This window comes from Colletotrichum godetiae (assembly GCF_030913485.1).
Source record: "Colletotrichum godetiae strain CBS 193.32 chromosome Unknown BDP55scaffold_17, whole genome shotgun sequence".
Lineage (NCBI taxonomy): Eukaryota > Fungi > Ascomycota > Sordariomycetes > Glomerellales > Glomerellaceae > Colletotrichum > Colletotrichum godetiae.
Genome location: NW_026851265.1, coordinates 152,082 through 164,653, shown reverse-complemented (window position 1 = coordinate 164,653; position 12,572 = coordinate 152,082). Strand labels below are relative to the sequence as shown.

The 12,572-nt window shown below is 50.7% G+C and overlaps 4 protein-coding genes across 4 annotated transcripts; 2 read left to right on the top strand and 2 right to left on the bottom strand.

The window, feature by feature from the left end:
• Positions 1 to 174: 174 nt before the first annotated feature.
• On the top strand, positions 175 to 1,928 carry BDP55DRAFT_767710 (Intradiol ring-cleavage dioxygenase). Its single transcript, XM_060580999.1, has 4 exons — positions 175 to 333; positions 486 to 1,025; positions 1,089 to 1,217; positions 1,279 to 1,928. The coding sequence occupies exons 1-4, from the start codon at positions 294 to 296 to the stop codon at positions 1,791 to 1,793; spliced, it is 1,224 nt and encodes a 407-aa protein (XP_060430469.1). The 5' UTR covers positions 175 to 293; the 3' UTR covers positions 1,794 to 1,928.
• Positions 1,929 to 6,650: 4,722 nt separating this feature from the next.
• On the bottom strand, positions 6,651 to 7,025 carry BDP55DRAFT_631105 (uncharacterized protein; the record flags this gene model as incomplete). Its single annotated transcript, XM_060572246.1, has 1 exon — positions 6,651 to 7,025. The coding sequence occupies one exon, from the start codon at positions 7,023 to 7,025 to the stop codon at positions 6,651 to 6,653; it is 375 nt and encodes a 124-aa protein (XP_060430468.1).
• Positions 7,026 to 8,502: 1,477 nt separating this feature from the next.
• On the top strand, positions 8,503 to 10,819 carry BDP55DRAFT_104780 (Alpha/Beta hydrolase protein). Its single transcript, XM_060565332.1, has 3 exons — positions 8,503 to 9,001; positions 9,057 to 9,219; positions 9,272 to 10,819. Exons 1-3 carry the CDS (start codon positions 8,824 to 8,826, stop codon positions 10,566 to 10,568), a joined length of 1,638 nt encoding a protein of 545 aa, XP_060430467.1. The 5' UTR covers positions 8,503 to 8,823; the 3' UTR covers positions 10,569 to 10,819.
• On the bottom strand, positions 10,665 to 12,510 carry BDP55DRAFT_661277 (major facilitator superfamily domain-containing protein). Its single transcript, XM_060574710.1, has 4 exons — positions 12,215 to 12,510; positions 12,046 to 12,149; positions 11,593 to 11,955; positions 10,665 to 11,533 (listed from the first exon to the last, which is right to left on the bottom strand). The coding sequence occupies exons 1-4, from the start codon at positions 12,405 to 12,407 to the stop codon at positions 10,832 to 10,834; spliced, it is 1,362 nt and encodes a 453-aa protein (XP_060430466.1). The 5' UTR covers positions 12,408 to 12,510; the 3' UTR covers positions 10,665 to 10,831.
• Between the last annotated feature and the right edge of the window lie 62 nt (positions 12,511 to 12,572).

Genomic DNA, 12,572 nt, shown 5'->3' with positions numbered 1-12,572 from the left:
TCTTCACACCTCAACTGTGATTCATCCCGTGAATATTCACTGCTCAACTTCCCAAGTACCTCAGGCACTCCTCATCACGGGGGAATACGACAATTATCCCATCTTCAAGCCCTACCTCAATATCCCCCACTTGACTTCTCGAATTCCTCTTGCGAAAAAGGACATCTCTTCCTCGCCCACACTCTTACCTGCTCCTTTGGCAGAACACTCACCACGATATTGGCTCCTTCAGCAAAACCTTTGCACCGACACAACAACAAAGCTCTTTACTACTCACCAGAGAGTTACTTACAATGGACGTGCAGAATATTCGCGATATTCGCGTCGTCGCTGGTATGTTTTTATTTTCGAACAAACGTTTTGCTGTTGAACTTGCACAACGCAAGCGCCTTCCTTTCATCGCATTGGCGAATATTTCAAGCATCCTGCCCCGCCTCCCCAACCTAAATAGATCTCAAAGAAATATTCTGACATGACAGACCCAGCTGGAGAGGATTCTCTTCCTCACGGCGTGCGTGTCTACTATGAGACTGCTGAGGGCCAAATTGCGCCTTACCCTGCTTCCCACTACCGCATCGTCACAGAGGCGAGCATGCTGCCCGAGCGAAAGACCAACACACTCTTTCAGTTTGTGATCTCTGTCATTGTGGCATATCTCGGTGGCTACGTCTTCTGTTACGGCATGCTCTCTATCATCCACCCTTGCTCTGCCCACGGAACTGTCAACCAGGCTTTTGAGATCGCTGCTCGCCAGGATTACGCCCTCAACAACGCCATGAACCTTGCCCACTACAACATCCAGCTCGAGAAGCGCGACCACATTAATGAGGCCGCTTATCGCCGCGCCCAGCTTGCCGATACCTTCCGTCACCTGGGCATCACCATGCGTGATGTCGACTCCGTGCTGAAGATTGACCATGGGATCACTGACGACAGCGTTAACTGGCGCACCCCGGACGTGGATATCTTCGCTAACCGTGACGACGGCTGTGTTCTGAGCATCGAGACTACTGAAGGACCTTTCTGTACGTCTTCCTCTCTCGCTGATTTTGTATCATTCTACCGGAATTTGCTGACATTACCCACAGACGTCGAGGGAGAGCTCGACCGCTTCGACTTGACCGATGGCCAGTCTGGCATCCCCATATACCTGGATCTTCAGATCATCGACACCGAGACCTGCCAGCCCGTCCCCGACATCTGGGTTGAAGTCTGGCGTAAGTCCATGCCCTCTCCTGCCCCCAAACCCTCAACATCCAACTAACTGCCAACACGCAGACACCAACTCCACCGGCATCTACTCCGGCGTTGTCTCCAAGGCCAACGGTGCAGGTGAAGCCGACCCCTCCAACGGCGACAAGACCTTCCACCGCGGCCTCCGCAAGACCAACGCCGACGGCGCCGTCTGGTTCGGCACCAACCTGCCCGGCCACTACTCCGGTCGCACCCCCCACATCCACATCATGACCCACGTCCCCGGCACCGACCGTCTCGCCAACGGCACCATCCAGAACAACGTCGCCACCCACGCAGGCCAGCTCTTCCTCGACCAGAAGCTCGTCGATACCTTCCGCAAGCACGAGCGCTATGCCGACAACGAGCAGGCCTTCATTGAGAACAAGCAGGATTACTATTTTCGTCAGGAGGCGAACTTTACCGATCCTGTCCTGAGCTATATCTTGCTCGATCACAAGGATCGTGATATCGAGAAGGGTGTTATGGCTTGGAAGCTTGTAGGCGTGAATATGACTAATGTTCGCGAGATCCACGTCGCCAACAAATTGGAGGGCTAGTCTGGCAAGTGCTAGGTTCTCCGGTCTTACAGAACGGTGGCCATCACATCACTTTGAATCAGTCTCTTGCCTCATTGCTCTTAAAGCTCCTCATCAGTAGGTTAGATGGATGGGCCTGTCTCACGCCGACGCGACATGGAGATAAATGGCCTTTCCGAGAAAGCAGAAAATGCATCTGTTCACACCAGAATGATGTCTTTTGGTGACCGAGTGAATATTAGTGACCACATACGAGACTTCGACATCTTGGCTATGATCGCATAAATTTCGGTTTGATGGAAATAGACAGGCAATCCAACGTTGAATGAACACAGGCCGATGTTCCCTTCTTATAGGAGGATGAGTTCACCTCTCGCTGCACTCATGGATCGTTTTTGACTTCCCCTTTGAATCAAAATTGAGATTTTTGCTTTTTGCAGGAGGATCATTGACGGATTCTATACCGGTTACATCTAGAACCCCTGCAGAACAATGAAATCAGGCATGTAGGTGAATGCACTCCGGAAAGTAAGGTGGCAACAAAGACTGAATAAGGTAGATGCGGTAAATCTGGCTTTTCCTTCCTTTCCAACAGATGAATGTCAATACCAGCCCCTGACATATCAGACAGGAACTGAGGTACCACCTGAACAACAGTCTTTGCCGATGGCCGAGAGAAAAATGCCCACATGCAACCGATAGTGTTGATTGCTCACTTACCAAAACGTCTACCGAAAAAGAGGCAAAAGCACATTTACAGACCAGCAACATCAAAGTTATCAAAATCGACCCCATGGAAGATAATCTCGATGTCCAAGCGGTGGATCCTTCAAGGCCATTCGCGGAGCCCACAGCGCCGAAGACGAAGCGACACTAAAGTTCTTTGTGGACAAAGTTCTTCCTCGATACCTGCGCCCTTTGGAGACGGGAGGTCGCTCCATTAGACCGACTCTGTGTCACACTGATCTTTGGCCTGGAAACGTACAGTGCAGAGAAAACAGTGAAAACATCATTGCGTATGATGCCAACGCATTGTGGGCTCACAACGAAGATTAGTTAAAAATTGCGTTGCTACGATAGGATCCTTGGACAATTTGCTGAGGCGGTTTGCGCTAACGTGAAATACACGTCCTTTAGTCGAATTAGCCCCTTTCCAGAATCCTAGATATCCACCGGGCAAAGCCTATCTATAAGAATACTGGAAGCATGTACCAGTATCCGAGCCCAAGGAAGATGTCGATAGTCGCATCGTCGTCTACTTAATCCGACATCAAGTGTGCTTGGCTAGCTTGTACCCCAAGCAACCAAAGCTGAGAAACATGGGAGTTAAACGGAGGAAAGATGGACAGAATCATCATGCTGATATAAGTATTACCGTAGCTTCCTTGAGGGTATGCGACTTTTGGAACAAAGAGTGATGTATGAATCGGAAGTAAAAAGAGAATAGAAGGTGTCTTCCATTAAGCCTGAAATAACGTTAAACACATGTCCCCGTATCTTCTCCAATTCTACGCCTTTTTGAATATTTAATTGCCGGGAATGGCCAGGCGGTAATAGGTTAGGATCATCGAACGACTGGGTATTGCCCCAAATGGTGATGTAATAACGTTAAGTCGCGCTTAATGAGATAAGACTGGTCCATGTTGCTCATATCCCGTGCGAAATCACCGCATTGATAGATAAATTACCATCTCTCAGGAATGAAGATGGATATAGAAAGCAGATTCTTGGTTTCAACGGATATCGTCTCAATCTCAACACTCAAGCTGTTCGGGGACAAAAGTGACTTTGGACCGACTGCCTACCTGGTTTGGGGAGGGCACAGTCTTACATGATATGTGAATGGCCGCAGTGAGACTTGGCTGGGTGGTTGCTTGGAATTAGCCATGATCAAGCAAAAAATATGAGAATAGCACACAAAACAATGAAATCATCAACGTGCGAAGCCAATATTGAAGCCACAGTTGTTTCCTGTTGCAATGCATTCATATGCAAGCGCAACAGAAAGCATCCACCCGCCACAGGAAAGTTTGAGTGCCAATCAACGTCCCCATCGATGCAATCCGGCCTGGAATCACACGATTAGTGCATGTAGTAGCATATCAGGCTGCTTTGACAAAGTGCTACCATTGACTGTGTTCTTTAGGTACATTTATCATAATATCAGTCACTCGCGCAGCCTGCAGGAAAGTGATCATTCTATGCTTCTCCTGCTCGGCACTTGTCCAGCAGTCATAGTTGAACCAAAAACAAATTTAGTGAGAGACCGACCAAGAAAAACAGCGGAATACTCGCGAAAATAAAGGCTCCACACAGCCTAGCGTAAGATGAGCGCCATTGAGGTCCTTGGGCTCGCAGCGGCACTACTCAGTTTTGTGTCCAGCGCCGCGACCGTCTTCTCCTATACCCAAAGCCGCACTTCGTCAACCCGATCGGTTTACCATATTTTCAAACATGCGGTGCGTGATCTAACCGAAGATCTTGAAGAAACCTGGGAGTGTTACGACGATGGTGATGGATTGCATCACCTGACGAGGTTCTGGGATGACTCCGGAATATAGTCGACAGTTATCTGGCTTCGCGACGAGGTAGATGGGGGAATCTCTGGTCCAGCGATCGTGATTCCAGACAAACACGAAGCCGGCCCGGGAGTGAGCACCCAAAACGCTAGCAGTAATCGAGTGGCTGTCGATGATTTTTCCGACTCGATCGCCCTGTTTCTGCATCTGGATTCCCCTGGCGTAGAACGGCAGAATGCTCGACAACCTTTCTACAGGTGTTGTCTTCAAAGGATTTCACCCGCGAGATGCAGCCATTCAGTTTTGAAAGTTTTGAAACCTTCGAATACGAAATGATGAGGTATCACAAAAGCCGACTTCTACTACAAAGTCGCGGCCGTGGAAATGAGGCTGTTTCTGTTGTAGTTCGGGTCGAACGCAATTTGGTGTTTCAGCAGAGTGATTCAGAGCGGCCATTTGCAGATAACTGACTCAACTAGGGCCATGTGCAAAGATTTTCACATCAGTCGCTGACCTCTGATAGTCTTCGTATCTTGTTGCACATCGGTCGAACGCAGAGATCTAAAGGCAGTTTTGCCTGGGCAAGCGGCGGTTGCCACCGAAACATTCATTTCGCAGCTTCGAAATCTCGATGAGATGTAACAGGAACTGCGGAACCCTGATATACGGAAAATAGCCTTCATGCTTCAGTTTTTTCACGCTCATCTGATCCTGTTCGCGTCTTTCCTCTTCAAATCCGAGGAGGGTTATCTGGACATTCGGCGAGCGAAATATGACCCACGTCGGTCTAGACTAAAGCAGTGGCATTTGCAAGGAATCACTGAAGACTCTGTTAATCTCGAAAAGTTCCACTCGTTTGGCAAAGAAACTATGGAGAGGCTCGAGTCCTTGATCGACATGATCCACCTTGCCACAGATACCATGGCAGCAATATCCGACACGCAGAACATCACTTTTACTCACCCTCGAGAACGTCAGATTCTGAGGGAAGAGGTGAATATTCGCAGCGTTAGCAGAGAAATCACTGGAATAATTCCAAGGATGCGTGATGGTCTGGAACATGACCTCAAGTTTCTTAATCTTGGTCGCGATATGACGCAAACAAGTAGTGTACGTCAATTGACACTCCTTGCCACCATATTTCTGCCACTTTCACTGAGCGCAGGGTTCTCAGTATGCAAACACGTTTCAAGGACCTGGGACCGTTCTTATATGACTTTGTTGGGGTTGTTGTTCTCCTGGGAGCCCTCGTGTTCCCCTTTGTGGCTTTTCTGAGCATTCTCGAGTTGATAACTGGTCTCTTGGCCCAGAAGGCAGAAATCGAGATAGCCGCGGGAGGTGAAGATGAATTTAGAAAGTACAGACGCAAACGAAAGCGTTTTGGTCGAGTCTTCTGGTCGGTAATCGCTTTGGTGTGTGTCTTTGTCTTCATCACATTTATCTTGGGTATGTTTCGGGACGTTGAACTAGGGGCCAAAATATTGGGAATAGGACTTGCTGCGTTATTTGCATTGTCACTCTTACTGGCAATGTTGGGCGTGCTGGGAGTCCTGGGGATTCAATTTCTCTTGTCAAGGCTGTGGGAGAGCCGTGGTTAAATTGATGGGTACTGGTAAGTTAGTCCGTTTTTCAGGAGGGTTTGCGAGATGATACATCCCGCGCTTAACCAATTTAGTTTTTTTGTTGACAGCGAAGAAGATAGCAAAAGTTGTCGGGAAGAGGGTTGCATGTAGATATGAGTACTGTTCGAGGCACCTTAGTTTTCAAGCTAGTTCTACCGAGTCGCCGTAGAGTTATCACTATAGTCAAGCATCCCGTATGAGGTGGTCCACACCGGCAGCATCACGTACTATCCGTGTGTTCTAACATGTTGGTCATAGTTATTTCTTCAAGTTTGAATCCATCAGCCTGTGTGGACGAAGGTGATCTTGCTTACTTTCTATGATAGGACGGACCCGATCATCTTCATGGAGCTACAAGTAAGGTATCATGCAGGAGATGCCACACTAGGCATAACACATGAAAAGTAGCCAGATGCAAATGCGAATTACCACATATGGAGCGAAAGCTGCGGGTGGGACAAGAGTACGTGAGTCCATCTGTTTCGGAAAATACAAGTACAGGGACTAGTTTAGTGTCCACGACCGCGCGCCAAAGCAAATGAATTTAATCAAGGCAAGAGTAGTCGCAGGGAAGTATATAGAGGTACGGCGATCACAGGCTCCAAGTCTCAACTAACTTGCGGGCCTGGCCAAGAAACTTTCTCCGCGCATGTTCCTCCGGCTCAATACTCTTTGAAAGAGTTTCAAGACATAAATTCTCTGAATAAGCTCCAATAAGCTCCAATAAGCTCCATTATCTAGTCCTTGTGATGCTTGAACTTTGCCTCAACAGCAACAATTCCCAAGATCGCTACCGAGACGCTGATTGTCATGAATACAATGGCAACCCAGAGACAGCAGTGCCTCTCGTTGGCCCTGACCTCGCGCGCCGACGTGAATTTGTCGCATGTCTCGCAGTGCTGATGCGGCTTGAAGTGATTGAAAGGAGCCGATGAGTCTGGAGCTGCGTGATTGTGCGCAAGCTCGATGTCGCGCTCGTCGTTCTGCGGGATCGTCGAGTAGGCTGAGGCTGATCCTGAAGGGGGAAATGCGTTTACGGGGTGCTCGTCGTGGAAGCCGTGCTCATCGTAGGCTGGGGCCGCCTCGGAGGGGGATGCTTTTGAGGGTCCCATCGCAGTTGCGTCTTTGCGGCTCTTTGTGATGGTAGATTTGCGATCGACTTGTGGGTATGTTTATGTTACCTTAATGTCAGGTTGAAGTATGGTTGTTATCTACCTGCAGCTCTGGCGATGTCAGACGGATGGATGTTGGGCCTTGCGAGGCCAACTACCATGAGCAGTGTGTCTGCCGCGTCAGCATCTTCAGCCACGACATTCCGGTCATCGTATTGGCCGATTTACGCCTATTTTCTGCACAGAGGGCTGAAACCGTTTTTACATTTCAACCACGCCGCAAATGCTGCACGCGATTGAGGGGTCATGTTGCTCGGTGTGGCCGTGCGACTTGTGGGCAGTGCTCAGGACACGCCAAACAGGTTAGTCACTGGGCCGGACTGCGGTGCCAACGCGCCTGATGTCATCCTTCTCTTGGGCTTATTAGCTTTGATTGGTCTTCACCATCTTGACCATCGTCCCGCTGTCGTAAGTCGACGCCTAGCACCACGTGATGTCGGCGATTGAGGGAGCCATGGAGTTGTTGCCCCAAGTTTCTCCCGCCGTCAATAACAGGTTTGTTGAAGGAAGGCGGAGCGTAAATAGCAACCACGCTTGACCTCCACGTGCCGGGGGAGTGTCTTTGGTTACTAAGCGAGAAACGGGCGATAACGCGGGGTTCCAAACACAAATCTACGGGGGAAGAGAAAAGTAAATTTTCTAAGAATAAGATGAACTGGAACTTTTGAGCAAAACATGAAATACGTGACGGGCAGTAGTTAAGCCGTGCGCTTCATGAGCGAATTTCTTGCCTCATAAATATGCATCGACCTCTTCCTTACCTTGCATCACTCAACGTCGTGATTGCGCGACATCCCGCACTTTGCAATACGATATCACCGTAGTACCTCACAGGCAGGTCCCAACACTGGCGAACCGTTGATCCCTGTTAATATGCCGGGGAGGTCGGACTTTTTGTTTCTCTCCCGCTCTGCCGCGTTTGTATCCATCCTCCAGGCTCCAGGCAAACAGCCCGCCCAATGCCGCCGCGCACCCTCCAAGAGTCGCTAAGCTTGACAAGCTTCGCCAAGCTAAACCAAGCTTCGGCTGCATCGTGCGCCCGAAGCTTGATCTATCCGGGCCCTGTCTGCTCCAACGAGACTAAGACACATTGATCGCATCACGAACGCGCCGGGAGGGCCGTTGGAGCTTCATTGTCGATCTGCGGGACCTGCCTTAACCTTAAGGGGAAGGTGACAGTTCGTGCCCGGGTGCGTCATCTTATAACTTTTATGCGGCCTTCAAGAGCCGAACACGCGATTAATACCCAGAAGTGCCAGCTTACTCCGCGCCGTTGGTCGCTAAGAAGGAAACATCGAGTTTACATGACACCGAGACTCGGCGAAGACCAATCAGGCTTATCAGTTCAAGTTCATTACGAAAGGACCTTAAGGTTCAGGCAATCTAAACACGACTTTTCTTGATATGAGCTTTCTGGCGGGTCCAGATGAGTCCAAGGTACCTTTGGAGAAGGCCGGCTAGCAACGCTCTTTCGCATGCCGAACTCCCGACCAACGTACCATGAACCCAATGATCAACAGCTGCCTGGACCCACCGCCGTTCAGTCATCGAGAAGTGACCCATTCTATCAGGGGACTTTTGGGCACTTTGGTATTCCTCCTTCTGCCTGTGGTAAGCGTCAGGGCCAGTGTGAAGTGATGCCGTCATCTACAAAAATGTTCAAATACCGCGGCTGGGCCAGCTCTGGTAAGAGTAGGGTCCTTCTCCCGGCTGTAGTTTCTCCCCAGTCAAACTCAAGATGAAGCTCCTCAACCTCTTCAGCGGGCTGCTTTGCGCCTCGTCTGCGCTTGCTTTCAAGAAGCCGATCAAGCCTACGCTTCCACGTTCCATCGTCGAGAGGCGCGCGGCCAACCAGCCCTTCTCTCACCCTGAGCTTCAAAAGCGCGCCTCCCAGTTCTTGACAGAAAAGACCAAGGGTAAGAAGAAAATGAGGAGTGAAGGCATCGGTCGCCAAGCTAACGTCTCTTCAAGCTTTCGCTGTCAACGGCACTGGCATCCCGGAAGTGCCCTTCGACATTGGCGAATCCTACGCTGGATTGCTCCCCATCTCCGACAGCCCCGGCGAGACCCGCGAGCTTTTCTTTTGGTTCTTCCCCTCAACAGCCGCGCAGACTCCCGAAGAGGTGGTTATCTGGTAAGGCGATGGAGCCATAGTTGACTTAGTACAGCCTGCTAACGTGCGACAGGCTCAATGGCGGACCCGGATGCTCTTCTCTGTCCGGTTTCCTCACAGAGAACGGCCCATTTACATGGGAAGCGGGCACGCTTGCCCCCGTTCAGAATCCCTACTCATGGACCAACTTGACCAACATGCTGTGGGTTGAGCAGCCTGTTGGCGTTGGTTACTCACAGGGAGTGCCCAACATCACCGACGAGGTTCAGCTTGCGACCGAATTCCGCGGTTTCTACAAGAGCTTCATCGATACTTTTGACCTCAAGACCTGGAAGACCTACATCACTGGAGAGTCGTACGCAGGATACTACGTCCCATACATCGCCGATGGTTTCATCTCCGCCAACGATACCGACTACTTCAACCTCGCCGGTATCTCGATCAACGACCCTATCATCGGCGACGAGACCATCCAGCAGCAGGTCGTCATCCTCCCCTACGTTGAGTTCTGGAATAACCTCTTCTACCTCAACTCGACCTTCATGGAGCAAGTCCGCGATCGCCAGGACTCGTGCAACTACTCCTCCTACCTCGACACCTACTTCCAGTTCCCGCCGCCCCAGGAGCCCTTCCCCGTCCTGCCCGATCCCTACAACAGCGACGTCTACGCCTGCGACATGTTCGACACCTTCTACGAGGCCATCATCGAGGTCAACCCCTGCTTCAACATCTACCACATTACCGAGACCTGCCCGCACCCGTACTCCCAGCTCGGCATTGTGAACAGCGGCGACTACACCCCGCCTGGCGCCGAAATCTACTTCAACCGCACCGACGTCAAGAAAGCGCTCAACGCGCCCCTCAACTCCGACTGGCAGCAGTGCACCGATGTCAACGTTTTTGGAAACGGTACTCGTCGCGGTTCTGACCAGTCCAACGGCCCCGCCATCACTGGTGCCCTGCAGCGCGTCATTGAGTTCACCAACAACACCATTATCGGCTCTGGTGACCTCGACATGCTCCTCAGCACCAACGGCACGCTCTTTGCTATTCAGAACATGACCTGGAACGGCGCTCAGGGTTTGTCCGAGTACCCCACCACGCCTCTCATCGCCCCTTACCATCCTGAGTACAACGGTGGTGCGCTTGCTGGTGCTGGCATCCAGGGTGTTTGGACCGCGGATCGTGGTTTGACGTTCTACACTGCTCGTCTTGCCGGCCACGAGCTTCCCGGATACACTCCTGGTGTCGCGTACCGCATGCTTGAGATTCTGCTCGGAAAGATCGACAACTTCAGCAACACTGATGACTTCACTACCCAGACTGGTAATTTTACCGGCAACGGTACTATTTACAAGAGAAACCACTAGGCGGAGGGTTGTAATGATGGGTATGTTTCCACGGAAGATTGAGGATTATGCCACAATCGAACTATAGAGATTGCAATAGTAATAATGTCTGCCCATGATCAATATCTTGTGTCTATATTGCCTCCTCAAGGCGGAAGTCCACGCAAACTTGATTCATCTTAGTATTCGCCAAATTGCCCTTTTCGATCCTGACTAAGGTAGTAAAATTCCATGTTAGGTGTGGACGGGAGACTTTCCCTTGAGGCCAGATCTAAGCACTTACCTCACCTTGTGCAAGTCCACTTGACCCGACCAAGCGCACCCCATCCACCCAACATTACCGTAAAGCCCGTAAACAAGATAATCCCACCATACTGGCCGTTATATCCCCAACTCTTGCCATCGTTCATCCACCCATCATCAGTCAACAATGCCACGCTCAACGGACCACTGATCACATTCCCAACCCCCCTACCACCAGCCAATAACCCAAAGATGAAACCCGTGTCAACCGCCGGGCTCTCAGCCTTCAACTCGGACAGCACTCCAGACCAGGTAGAGCTGAACCCGCCGGCGAAGAAGCCATACGTGATGCTGAAGACAGCTAGCAGCGCCGTCTGGCTCGAAAACCCCCAGAAGAGAAAAACAGCGAGTGCTGAGCCGATGGTCGAGATGAGAATCACGGTGGTGACGCGGAGGTGGTCACCGAGACTACCCATGACGATGCCACCGGGAATGGAGGTGATGTTAACGAGGACGAGGAGGGTCGTTGCGACGGTGGTCGAAACGTGAAGTTGTTGGACGGCGTAGGTGGAGAGGTAGGTGTAGGGGAGGAAGTAGCCAAGAGATTGAAAGACGTTGCCGAGTTGGAGCATCCAGAATGAGGGAAGGTGGATGAAGTTGAGATTGATTCGGCGCACGGCGGAGGATTGGGGAACGGGAATGCGTGGTTTGAGGAAGTAGAGAAGAGGCGCCGAGATGAGGACCTGTGAGCTTGTGAATAATATGCTCATAAAGAGTTTTTATAAGAATAGGCAAATGATACCGTTGCAACGCTCCAAGCTCGAAGCGTGACCACTGGTCCGAACTTCTGTAGGCAAGTTTCCATGGCGAAGGGCAATCCAACGCCAGCTGCAGACTTCCCAGCCCACATCACGCCGTACGCTAGTCCTTTCCGCTTGATGAACCATTCATCGAGGTACAGAGTCGTGGGTGTGAAGAGTAGCCCACAGCCAAGGGCACAAATGACGCCTTGCGTTGCAACCAACTGCCAAACGGTTGTCGCGAAAGAAGATAGGAGAAAGCCAATTGCTGTGAGGACTAGCCCGAGTGGGCCAAACCAGCGCCGTAGACGAGGCCATCTGCTCAGGATTGTGAATGTGAAAGGAGAGATAAGGTACATGACGCCCTGAAGTTGTTAGCACATATAATAAGTAATGATATGTAAGTGGGAATTGTTGGTTGTCGTCAGGGTCTTAACATTGGTACATGGACGTACGGTCATCGTTGTCCCAATCACTGCAACGCTGCTGGCATCGCCCTTGAGCTCATCAGGATGACTTCTGTAGTATTGCTGGAAAACACCAAAGGCAAGAGAGTAGCCTACGGAGACCTTGGGTCAGATTCCTTCGGGTTCACGTCACGATGGAACATCAGGGTCCACGTACCCCAAACGGGAATCTGAATCAAACTGCATCCAAGCAAGACAAGCCAGGCCTCTTTTCCTCTGTCTGCGGACGGCAAGGGTGCCTGCTCAATTTCCTCGACAGTCTCTTGCCGGTGTATTGCGGGGCCGATTGTCGATATGTGATCGGGCAGGCTCGTTGTCTCGAGCTCGAGGTCTTGATGTTGGTGGTTCATGCTGACCGAGTGATGGTGATGCTGCTACAGAGTGATACTGAGTGATGATGATGGTTAGAGTGCACAGGCTTTGCTTATACTGATAAGTCTTGCGATATACGTCAATATTTTATGTGAGTCACAAAGGAAGAAATAAATGACGCTAGAAAACAGAGACTTCCTAGC